Source organism: Rhinatrema bivittatum, chromosome 17 (assembly GCF_901001135.1).
Source record: "Rhinatrema bivittatum chromosome 17, aRhiBiv1.1, whole genome shotgun sequence".
Lineage (NCBI taxonomy): Eukaryota > Metazoa > Chordata > Amphibia > Gymnophiona > Rhinatrematidae > Rhinatrema > Rhinatrema bivittatum.
This window is the reverse complement of record NC_042631.1, coordinates 46,513,112-46,525,875: the sequence shown is the minus strand read 5'-3', so window position 1 is coordinate 46,525,875 and position 12,764 is coordinate 46,513,112. Positions and strand designations below refer to the sequence as shown.

General features: G+C 47.9%; 1 protein-coding gene across 4 annotated transcripts in view; it reads left to right on the top strand.

Moving 5' to 3' along the window:
- PNPLA2 (patatin like phospholipase domain containing 2) overlaps positions 1 to 12,764 on the top strand; it is a 100,514-nt gene that overhangs the window by 52,192 nt on the left and 35,558 nt on the right. For 3 of the 4 annotated variants that reach the window (XM_029582111.1, XM_029582108.1, XM_029582112.1), the window contains exons 2-3: positions 3,438 to 3,670; positions 10,659 to 10,724. In XM_029582111.1, coding sequence (XP_029437971.1) covers positions 3,438 to 3,670; positions 10,659 to 10,724 — 299 coding nt within the window. The remainder of the gene's footprint in view (positions 1 to 3,437; positions 3,671 to 10,658; positions 10,725 to 12,764) is intronic. The other variant, XM_029582110.1, reaches the window with a different exon arrangement.

The following is a 12,764-nucleotide window of genomic DNA, read 5'->3' as shown; positions in this document are numbered from 1 at the left end:
TTGCCCTTACAATATACACATTTAGTTTTACCAACTGCTCTTCTGCTTCCCTTAGATTTTCCCATCCAGCAAATGACTCCTTGACGTACTCCCCTGTTTAACAAGTTTTCCTAACATCTAGGACCATCTTCACCTGAACCACATCATCCAGAATCACTGGATCCCAGATGAGCATCCCCATTGATAAGCACCAGGCCCAGTATCGCCCCCTCCCTTCTGGGTTTTGCTACTGGTTGTCAGAGCCGTTCTTCCTGCGGAGAATCCAAGATCTCTCTGTTTCTAGAAGACACTGCAGCCAGGATGCCCCAATCAACATCTGGCAGATTGAAATCCCTTAGCAATAGCACTTCCCCCTTTCATAGCTATTTTGTGAAAATCCTCTATTATATCTCCTTCTTCTCTATTCAGTTCTTCTTCCTGGATGCTGGAGTCCCTCTTTCCACACTGCCTCCTGCTTAAGCCTTGCAGTTCTGTTGCTTTCATTTTATATTATATATAATGCTGCCGCTTCTCCCTTTCTCCCTACCTTGTCCTTCCTGAATAGATTGTAGCCTGCAATAACTATATCCCAGTCATAGTTTTCCATGTACCATGTCTCCTTAGCAGCCACTACATCCGTCAGTCTCTTCCATGATTGCCACTAGATCTGGGACTTTATTTCCCATACTTTGGACATTAGTATACATAGCTTTCTAGATGTTGCTTTTTTTTTTTCATTTGTATACAAGTGTTTAATATTTTCACCTATCCCCAATGATCCCAGTTTAAGCCCCTTCTCAATAGAAGGTGAATTTAAAAAAACCTGGGCTTCCTGCATCCATTAGGGGATATGCACACAAGTAGGGCTTACACGCGCCATCCGAATTTTCAAAGCCCTGAGATGCGCGTGCATTTCCCACTGCGCACGTCTCGCTCAGATTCAAAAAGGGGCGTGGTCTGGGTGGGGCATGGCCAAGAGATATACGTGTAAATACTTACACACCCGAGCACATGCCCAGGTGCTGCAGAGCTTTACTTCTGCTACAGAGGAGGTGCAAGTTAAAGAGAAATAAAAAGCAGCCATCTCTGAGGGGTTTAAAGGGTATGGGGTAACTGGGGGAGTTGGAAGAGCTGGCTGTACACTGGGGAACTGGTGGACAAAACTGAACTGATCACGGGGTGGATGCACGCCCATTATAAATTCCCCCGACTTTCACGACTGGGCTCACGCAAACTTAAAACTGGGCGCAGTGTGCGTGTGTGTAGGCTATTTTTATAATGTGCACGCATAGGTGTGTGCAGGTTATATAAAAGTACCGCATCCCTGGGTGCCACACCAGTGCACTGGCATCAATGTGTGCCGCATGCCCTTTTGAAAAGTTACTGTCTAGTTTTGCAAGTCTGTTCTGGAAGTCGCTTTTGCACCTTCTTTCATAGGAGGACACCATCTCTGCTCAACAGTCCTTGTCAACCATCTCATGATCCAGGAAACTGACACACTCTCATCAACACTGTCTACGCATCCATCTGCTCACTTCCAGAATGAGTGCTTCTCTGCTTCGGCCTTATCCCTTGATTGGGAGAACGGAGGAGAAACCCACCTGTGTGATTCAGCCTTTCTCCCAGAGCCATGAAATCACTTTAGATATGTTCCAGGGATACGTAAGCCGTATCATTTGTGACAACATGGAGGAGCAGCATTGGATAATAGTAAACTTGATTATTCTCAACAATCTCTCTGTGATGTCTGAGTTGGCGTCTGGCAGACAGCACATCTCCTGGGACAGCAGAGACCATCAATTACTACCTTTTCACTTCCAAACACACAGGCTTCTGATCTTGTAACTTCAGTTCCTCCTCATCCGGGATCATTTCTTCACTTGCTCCTCTAGGGAAGGTGGGGTTGTGGTGAGGCTTCTAGTAACTTTATGTCCAGCTATTCTCGTGCGCTGCTGGTAAGGTGTCTCCTCACCCTCTGCTGATCATAGAGGCTTCAAGAGCCTCACCACCTCCTCCCTAAGTTTCACCACTTGTGCTTGACTGAGTCGACACACACTGAACCAGTTCCTTGCTGTGGATCAGGATATCCATTTGGACATCACCAAGCCAAGAAACATTACATGCAGAGCTCTGTTCAGAGGTGGGAAACGCACTTTCACCTGAGTCAAGACTCAACGGCCCAAGGGTGTTTCTCCATCTAAGCTCTGCCTCCTGGCCTTGTAAATTCTCATCTTCATGAGAAGCAGGAGCAGGTCCCTTGCCTTGTATACCTGGGCCCCAAATAAACAAGCAGAACTCCGATAACATAAGGAAAGGGCCAGCATCTTCCCAAAGCTGTGAGAGGGCAGGAGGGTAAGGAGTCCATGAGCCATGCTAGATGCTCACCCCTACTGGCAGCAACCTTAGGAAGCGAGGGTCACTCTGCTCAAGGTCCGCTGCATTTATTTTTTTTTTGTCTATTTATTAACAGCTTTCTCAGGCAATATTAGACTGCCCAGAGTGGTTAACAGAGCTAAATGAATAGCACAGCAAAACCTCCGCTCTCCCGTGTTCTCTCCTTCACGCTCCGTTCAGTCGTTTCAGCCCTTTCTCGAGTTTTTCTTTCCTTTACTCCCTGTCTCTTCGCTTTTTTCTCTCTCCATCTCTTTCGCACTGTGTTTAGTCTCCTGCGCTGCTTTTTCTTGGTGAAACACTGAATGCTCTCTGCCTGTAACTCCTGAGGGCTTTGGCTCTCGCCGGACCAAAGCTGCAGGTGTCTTGTGTGCTGCTGAGCTGATGTGTTCCAGTCCCATTCAGAGTTGCACTGCCTTGGGGACATGGAGCATTTGCTGGATCTCTGAGGCAGGGATTTCTGCGTCCGCACGTTTACAGAACGTGTCAGTAACATGGGAGTCCTTGTCTTGTCTGCCCCACATATACCTACATTTGCAGGGTTTTCCCCTTTGCTCTTCCTGGTCTTTGGTGTCCGAGCTGGGGCTGTCTTAAGGCATGGGTCACCACCACCACCACCACGCCTTAATCTCAGCAGAGAGGGGGACTGACCGAGACAGGTTGAAATGGCCCTGGGCAGAGCTGCTGATAGAAAAATGCAATAATCAGCCTAAGAATGCAGGATCCTAGCTGCTGTAGCAATCCCTGGGATGTGATACAACCTGAACCATTTCATTTCGGAGATCACGTACCAGTGCTTCTGGCTACTAAGTCACTTGCCATATGGTCAAGCATAGGTTGTAAGCTCCTTGGGGAAGGGTCAGTGTAACCATGTACAGTGCTTTGCCCGCTGGTGATCAGATCTAAGTGTAAAGTTAGAATTTCATGAAACGTTTTTTTGTTTTTATGCCCCCTGTTTGCCACATCTGACTGTGTGTTGGTGTTTTCCTTTAAGCTGCCAGGTTTACTATGAGATGTTCTAAGCCGCATGAATGACTCCCATTGCTGTCCGGCTGCTTCTGTTGCAGGTGATGCTGGCGCTAACATCATAGAGGTGTCGAAGGAAGCCCGCAAGCGATTCCTGGGGCCCCTGCACCCGTCCTTCAACCTGGTGAAGATCATCCGTAGCTGCCTGTACAAGACGCTGCCCAGCAACGCACACGAGCTGGCCACGGGGCGGCTGGGCATCTCGCTGACCCGCGTCTCGGATGGCGAGAACGTGCTGCTCTCCCAGTTCAATACCAAAGAGGAGCTGGTACAGGTGAAGGGTCGCGGGGTTTGCATTGCCAAGGGGTCTCCTTTTGTACTTCAATGTCATGAAAATTCCCTGCTGGAAATCTTCTATTCCTATGAGATTTCAGCTCAACTAGGACCGGTTTCTGTCTGGCAGTGCCAGAGGCTTTAATTCTACCTATTTTATATCCCTTTTAACACACTTAGCCCATTGCTGCCATATAGCCTGGTTAGGGCAGTGATGGATTTAGGATTTTGTTGTGCTTGGGCACTGTTGGCGCTGTCACCCCCTTCCCCCTCCCAGACAAGGGACCTCAGAGCAGTATCTAAGGCATAAGCTTCTTTACTCTGCTCTGTCTGCTCCCCCTCCTCCCTCAGTGACAGGAAGAGAGGGGCTTTTCATTCTTCCGCGCTGCAGGCTCTGGTGTTCCCCGCTGCTCTCTGCTAAGTGAGATCAAGCACAGCTGATAAGTAGCAAATCTTCAGCTGGCCTTCTGCCTCCCTAGGCACAGGCCTAGTGGGCCTATTGGCAAATCCGAGGCTGGGTCACGGGCCATGCGCCTGGGCTCCTTTGGGAACTCTGCAATCACAGGCCATAAATCCAGCCACTAGGTGTCACTGTTGGGCAATGTCTGAGACGTCTCATTTCCAGGGGCTGTGAATGGTGACTGCACAGCATCCCCCAGCCTTAAGTGGCCTGGAAAATGGAAGATTTGAGAAGTGAACCTAGGTCCACTTGGCAGGGGCAGTGTGGCCAGTGAGCCACCAGGCCAGTCCTGGAAGTTTCATAGGTGAGCTGCTCATTTTATATGCTGGGAGCAGCAAAAGTCTGATTTATCATTTTTGTTTTCTCCCCTTTTATGCCTCTGGAGTCTCTTGCTAAAGAAGATCCCAGTAAAGTTACCTGCCAGGTGTCTCCAAGACATCGGAGAGGCTTAACTGATGCCACTGCCCCTATGGATTTATAATCCTATTTAAAAAAAAAACCAAAAAAATTGGGAAACCAGAAATCCAAGTCAGCAATGCAGTGGGCAAATCCCATCCTGATAAATTCTCTGCTTCAGGACCTGGAGCTGCCTGGTACCCACGAGCCTTACGTTTCTGTGTCCTAATCTCATTCAAGGTAGCAATCTTCAGATAAGAAACACTGCTGCCAAGTGGCCCAGTTCAAGGTGGGGATCTTTGTCAGGCTTTGCTTTTTGAATTTATATTCCCTGCTTCTACCGTTTTTGGTTTTTTTTTTAAAGTCTGTGTTGCAGGTCCCGGAACGCTTCAGGATTGGGTTGTCAGAAAGCCAGGACTGACCTAAAATCTCCCCCCTTGACCTGGGTCACGTGACATCGCTGAGCAAGTGATGGGAGTCCCAGGCAGCCTTCCTGCCCCCAGAGTGATATCTTCATGCGTTGGCAGAGCCCCCAGGCTGTTTGCGGCAGAGGCCTTGCCTATCGCTTAGTGGCTGCGGGCAATTGTATATTTCAGTGGAAGCTGCTGTCTGACCCTGGCGATCTAAACTGGGTTTTGTTGGGCTACACTGCGTCATGAGCCTTCCCTCAAGGCCACCCAGCGTTGGGGTGGGAGATTCTGAGCCCGGTTATTGCAGCCAGGGTCCTGGGCTGGAGGCCTCCCACCAGGGCTCCTGTAAACTCTGATTTCATGGGTCATTTGGTTTTCATGGTGACTGGGATTCCTCTCCTCCTTCCCAGCACCGTGGAAGGGGCGAGAGAGGGGGGTGCCTGCTCACCTTGTGAGGGGGCAGGTGCCACTGCTGCAGCTATCGTGGCCCAGTACTCCATACTCTGCAACACCAAAGTATAAGAATAACGCAAACACCAATAATGACCTCACTCTTTGAAACTTTAGATGTCTGACCAAAGGCTCATATATATCAGAGAATATGAGCGGCCATCCTATAGCACAGGTATAAGCACCCTAAGGGATGCTTTATAACCTCAGTTTTAATCATCAGTCAGTCATGATTTGGACATAGGTGTGCCCATACCTTTTTGCTTATTTTTCAAGATTTTTTGAGCTGCAAATAAAACATCAAGAGATTATTATTATTATTATTTTTTTTTTTTACCAGTTTTGTGTAAATAAAATAAACTTGCATACGGCCTGTTCTGGTCAAAGAAAAGACAGTGGCAATACGATCTAAATCTGTTATCTTCACAGTTCAAAAAGCTAATGTTACAGTCCATCCAATAAAACAAACGGTCTTAGACTTTACAGACACCGCCTGAATTGCTTCAGATGGTTCTAGTGAGGGGGGGGGATTGTGAAGGAAAGGAACGGGGATAGATGAAAAGAATCGGTGTTCAAAAACTTACCCTGCAGAAAGGAATCGCTGGGAGAAAAGCTAGCAGAGTCCTTTAGCTCATCACAAATCCAGCTTTCATCAGGGATAGTGAGGGGAGGAAAGGACCACATGCGTTTGGGGAAGGGGGTGGGCAGAACACGCTCACAGCCCCCCTGGTGGGGAACCTCATGCTGGCTTCCTTGGCACTCGTCCGCAGCCCCTCCACGTCCTGGAGAGCAGAGCCGGCCCTGGCATGGTCCCAGGCTCAGCATTCCCAAGGAGCTGCCCATCCAGGCACTGCTCTCCGTTTCACCGGCCCAATCGGACAGTAACTGAACCACAGCTTCTGTAGCAATTCCTCCCCCTCCTGGGCTTGTCCTCTTCACAAAGCAGTGAGTGGTTTAGTTCCTGACCTCTGCTGTGACTGGACACAGATCCGAATTATCCAAAGAGTAAACAGACCTGCAGGAAAACTGTGGCTACTTCTAAGTCATGAACAGATGTGGCTGGGAGACTAAATTCCCCTTTCAAAAGTAAAAAAAAAAGCTTTGTGTATTGGAAGAAAAATGCAGTTTTTGGTTTTTCTTTTTTCTTTATGGAAATCTATAAAATAAAGTCGAAACATTAGGTCAATACATAAGAACAGATTGTAGGTGAAACGTAAATAAAAGAACAAACAACATTAAGGGGTAGATTTTAAAAGGTGCGCACAGATCCCGGCACGCACACGTGGATTTTTATAACGTGTGTGTGCTGGCACACGCATGTTAAAATCCATGGGCCACGTGCACATGTGCACCAGACTTTATATATCCCCCGCACGCAGGGGGGGATTTTAGTAAGTTACGCGTGGCGATGAAATCGGGCCTTTCCCCATTCCCTTCCAGTCTGTTCCAGTTAACGAGCAGACTGGGAGGGAACTTCCCCTACTCCCTCCCTCTTACCCCTTTCCTCCCCATCTCCTAAACCCTTCCTATCCATTTTTTTTTGTTTTTGAACTTCAGGGCCGGAGCTGAAGTAAGTTGCGCGCGCTGGCCGGCTGCCGGCGTACAATGGTGCCATCTCGGCCCGGCACTTGTGCGCATACCGGGGTCGACGTGCGTGGCTGGGCCTGTTTTTTAAAATGCGTGCAGCAGGCACAAGGCCCGGCCACACATGTAAACCCCCTGTTTTACACGCACAGGCCTCTTTTATTATCCCAACCATAGAGCAGGAGCATTGGGAGATGATAAAAGAAAAACAAATTTAGGACACAGTCCAGCAAGGCATAACAAGAATGTGCCAATACTCAACAAGTGTTGCAATTACTTCCCTCTTCTGTAGAAATCCTCTTTTTAACGACTCTCACTGTGTGTTGACATTTGTTGGTAAAAGAGGAACCAAGACCACTTTTAAGGGAAGGACTACAAAGTTGCTTTTTCAGTGCATTTCCCAGTCTATAGGCAGAGCTCGTAGGCCCTGTTCCTGAAATTGTGCAGGTGAGCGCACGCCGGGCAAATCTGGACCAGATCCATGCAAGGGAAGGGCTCCCGTAGGCTCTTCAGGAGAGTCAACCCAAGAAAGTGAAAGTGCACTACACGTGAACCCTGGTTGTAATTTGAAAAAAAAAAACCCCAAACAAACCCCAAAAGAGGTTAAAGAAATCCCCACAAAAGTCCATGTTTGGATTCTCAATGTGGCACGGTTCCAGCATTTTTACGAACTGATGCCTATAGCCTGATGTATTTCTTAACCTGCCCACGCAGCCTCTTGCAGGATAATTTGCTTTTTCATGAGGAAGTGTGTGTAATATGTCTGCCACCCGGTCGTCCTCTGCTGGAGGAAGAGCCTCTTTCCACTTAAGGGCTATTTTTTTTTTTAGCAAGAGCGAGCACCACCTTCTCCTGTTTGTTTAATAACAAAATGCAATTACACAATTTTCATAGCTACATTGCATCAATTCCCAGTATTTGGTCACTTTTAGTACAGTTTCACAGCATTGGTTCACATTGTAGCAATCACACAATTTCTGTAACATTGCTCTAATCCCGCACTACATTATTTGGCTACACTGTGGTAATTATCTGAGGTTTGATTAAATTGTAACAATTCCACAGACTTTTTAATTACAGTGTAATGGTTCCATGCAATTTAGCTGTATTGTAGTGTGGATTCGGATTACATTCAATAGAATTTCTTCAACTATAGTAATTCCACAGGACTCGGTGACATTGTGGTGATTCTGCAGCAGTCGTTGACATTGTAGTAGTTGCTCGGGATCCGGTCGCATTGCAGAGTCGCCACTCTATCCTGTGACATTGTACTGATATTGAGGAAGCAGGAAAGAGACCTCACTGTGATTTTTGTCTAATGAGGTCAGCCTAGGCTAACAGTAAGACAAGACTGAACCGATCCAGAGGGACGCTCCAGTGCATAAGGAGAGGCCTAACTGGTAGAAGAGAGAAGATGATGATGTCATTAGTGAGAGCTCACTTGGAGTACTGTGGAGGCCATCCAGAGAGGGGCTTACCAAAATGGTGCAGGGTCTGCACTGTTGAGATGAGACTTAGATATCTAAACTTTGTGTACAGTAAAGGAGAGAGGAGATATGATAGAGACGCTCATGCACAAGCAACCCTGTTTCCGGGGGAAGGACATTCTAGAGCACGGGATTATTGCATGAGGCTCTGAGGAGAAACATCAGGAAATACGTTTTCACGGGAAAGGTGGTGGAGGCTAAACAGTAAAGGAATTTTAAGAGGGCTTGGGATAAGCACAGAGAATGCTTAGTTACTAAAAGTAGAGAGAGCAGAAAGCAATGACCTAGCTGCACTTATAGTGTCACACTCGCCTAATTCAGCAAGGAGTATTGGGACTGCCAGAAAGTATGACGAAATGATTTAATATAAAATGTTAGAAGTCCTAGCAAAAACACAGGCAATCAAATATGGTCAGTAAGTTGCAATGGTAGAATTAGCCAGCACCTGGGTCTGTCTGCAGAAGTCCTTGTGGAAACAGGCCAGGTCTTTCTGAAAGTCTGCTTAGGGGATCTAGGAGGCTGGATGTTTGGGCAATGGCCACAATGGTATTGGGGTTATTTAGATGGCTGTGCTTAGACAAGGGAAAAGGGGGTGCTGGAGGGGAACTGTGGGCTCTTGAATGCCCTTAGACTATAATGAGGAAATGAAAAAAAAACTGTCCTGAATGAAGAGTGAGAGATCTTAACAAGCAGTCCTGCTCTGTAACTGGTAGCTGGGATGTTTCCTTAGTAGTGTGGTCAGGAATATGTCAGCAGCTTGGTCTTTTTCTGCTGTCATCTCCTTGCTGCTATCTGTTGTGGCGCTCTGTGATTCTGCAGTGCCATGATGCTCTGTGACATTGTAGTGATCACTTGATGTTTTATGCTGTTGTAGTTTCCAAACTCTGGATCCTCAGGAGACTTGCAGAGAGTCAGGAAATACAACTCCGCTGTGATCATTCAACCAGGGAAATCCAAAGAACAGAGCTAGACAACAGGCTTCCTACTGTATCACACAGTGGCACAGTGTGTGTGCTCTCCAGTAATGGCTTGGCCGCTCTTACCACAACTGCCCTCTTACCCCAGTTGCCAAGCCATTCTGGGGCCCAGTCCTCTCCCCTGCCTCCCACAGGTAGTGCGTTGCTAGTCCAGCCATTCTCAGCTGCTCTGCAACCTTTCCCAATGCCAGACGTCCAGAACTTGCAGGCCAGCATTCCTGCTTGGGTTGCTCTCGTGAGTTTTGGGAGCGCCTGTGGTGGCAGCAGAGACGGCGCAAAGCTGTCAGCCGAGGGCCTGGCTGCCGCCGCTTCAGAGAGCTGAGGAGGAGGGTGAGGGATTGGTTGAGGAAATCCAAAGCTGGGAAAGAGGCCAGCTTTGGATTTAATCGTTGAGCAAAATGAGCCCGAGCATAGGGCACCACAAAGTGGTGAAAATTAACATTTTTTTTTCTTTTGCCCCCTTGTTATAAATTTGCATATATTGCTTACTGCTATTTGGTGTTACTAAATAAAATTTTTAAAAATGTTTTTATTTAATATAGTTGAGGGGTCTGGCCTGGAAGAAAACTGAATTTGTAATCTCTTGTTTCACCTTCAGCTCTTGAGTCCTAATGTCTTGTCCGTTAAGCAGTGGAAGGGCCGAGGGGGCAGCGTGGTTGGGCTGTGCTTAGGGCATCATTTGGCCTTAATCCGGCCCTGCAGGAGGCTGGGGAAGTAGAAGTTAAGAAGGAAAAAGACAGAGCGATAGATGGGAAAGGAGGCAGGATATAGGTGAGATGAGGGGGCGGAGGGGTAAAAGTCAATGAAAGGGTGAGTTACATTCTAGCAATCAGAGTACAACTTGCATGTGCTGCATGGGAGGGAGGGCCTTCTCCCTCCAGGCTCTGACCCTGTGCCCCCTCACCCCATCCTATCCTCTTCCCCCTTTCCTGTGGACAGCAGGAGGAATGTGGCACTTCATGCCACCACTGGCAGCTTCACTCTGATCCCATAGTCTTGTGGGACCTGCTGGCAACATTAGAGGGAGGCCGGACAGGAGGCAGACACGGGTGTGGTGCAACACTTTTCCTCCTGTCTACTGGCTGCTGGGAGGTAGGGGTGCTGAGAGAGAGAGAGAGGGTCATGGAGAGCGAGGATCCTACAGGATAACTGCTTAGCTTGCTGTATAATGACGTCTGCGTCTCTGGCTCCTGCCTCAATCTCCTGTCTTCTGTCTGTCTTGTAGGCCTGTGTGTGCAGCACCTTCATCCCTGTGTACTGTGGCCTCATTCCCCCATGCCTGCAGGGAGTGGTAAGTACCTAGTGCTTGTTCATACAGCAACCTTCCAGCCTTTGGCAGTGATATTATTGCTCATTCAGGTGTTTGGTGTTAATCTCTAGCTGATTTCTTGAGGTAACTTTGCTAATTAATATAACTTAAAGTACATGGAACAGCCACTGAGTACCAGAATGAGTCACTGATGAGGGGATTATATGACTTGATAGCCATAAATATGGAGGGAGTAAGAGCGAGGGAAGAGCTCAGGTTGGAGGACATAATGAGAGAGGGTGGACTTGACTTAGGTTGGGAAGAGATGGAGTAGAGGTGGGAGCAGTAATGGGAAGGTCACGGGTTATGTTCAGTGGGTGCTACGTATAAACAATTAGGGCAATGGTTTAGGTCCCATAAAGCTCAAATGAACTCCAAGATTCACATTTTATTATCCTTTTCCATGGACCTCTACTTTTTTTCTCCATCCCCCTCCCCATTAAGCATCATTTTGGATAACATTGGAAACAGATGGTAGTGTGCAGAGGTGGAATAAGATCGTGGGCATGCCCTGCCCTGCCTGCCTCCAGCGTTCCCAACCCAGTCCTGGAGGAACTGATGTGCAAAGATTGGGGATTCAGGATGTGCAGACCTCTCATGCACAATCACTGTGGCTATCCAGAAAAGCCGGCAGGCTAAGTGTGCCTCCAGGACTGTGGAAATAATGCAGAGGCTGCAGAACTGGTTGGTGCAGTAGCTGAGAACAGCGCAGGGCTCTGCTCGCTTACTTTCTTGCACAAGCTTGGGAGGAAATGGTTTGCCCAGCCTGAACCTCGCAGGGCTGAGCCGGCACAGCAAGCGAAGGAAGGGTTTGTTGGCCAAGCTTTCAGTTTAGAATCTCTTCTGATTCATTCCTACATAATCTAAGCTCCTAGATGGAGCACTAGGTGATCAGTCGGCCCTGAAGGTGCTCTGGCCCTCACATGCTTTAAAGTTTCCAGCATGAAGTTCCAGGGATAAGATTATTTACATATTCTCCTGCGCTTGGAGAGAGTGACTAGCATATTCTAGAGCCTATACCCCTGCAGGAGGAATAAAGGAAGCTGAGAAGAAAGTTACTTTCCGATGCAGCTTTGGGTTTCTAGTGTGCAGCTCTCTTGCTTGCCTCTGACAGCTACCAGTCCCCAGCAGGGGGCGGTGTGGGGAAACACCTTCTGGCCACACCCTAGTGGTTAGAGCCATGGGCTGGGAGTCAGGAGACCCAAGTTCTAATCCCACTCACTTCTCATCCCAGCTCTGCCGCGGGCTCTCGGCGTGACTGGATCTGGGAACTTTTGGGGTTTGCTCACCGTGAGATTAATGGAAGAGGGGACCCGCCGATGTCTGTCCTGCAGACGGGAGCCAGAAACGAGAAGAGGCCGCCCTCTCACCCCTGCAGGGCAGACAATTTCTGATGCCGTCCTGTGTACCAAAATGTGTTGGGCAGTGCTCAGTGTCCTTCCTTTCCATTCTCACCACGGTCTCCACCGCCCCCTCTGCTGCTGCTGCTCTTATCTCCTTTATTTAATTATATATTTTGGTATTTATATGCCGCTGATACCAAGGCCCGCAGCAGCTCACAAAGTTATACACACATAATGTAGTGCATTAAAGACTGTAAGACAAAACAATAAATATAATTATACAATAAAAACATGAATAAAAATTGAAAATGAAAAAAAAATTAAAGCCTCATGGGAGTGTAGCAGATAGGGTCATTCAAGCGAAAGCTTGAAGACTTCTGTTTAAGAAAAGGCCTGCTTTAAACAGGTTTTTAAAAAAGTTTTAAAAACATTCAGAAGATGCAGTTCTCCTGTTCCAGAAGACAGGTGCAGCAACAGAGAAAGCACGTTCCCTTGTCACCAAAAGCCTGGCCTGTCTAACCAGAGGAACATCGAGCAAGGCCATAGGAGATGACCGGAAGGATATGGACGGCTTGGCCTTAGCCCAAGGCAGAGTGTCAGCAGCCAAAATGTATGGGTCAGCATAACCGCATGTATTTAACCCTATATTCCACTGGAAGCCACTGTAATTTGGCCAATA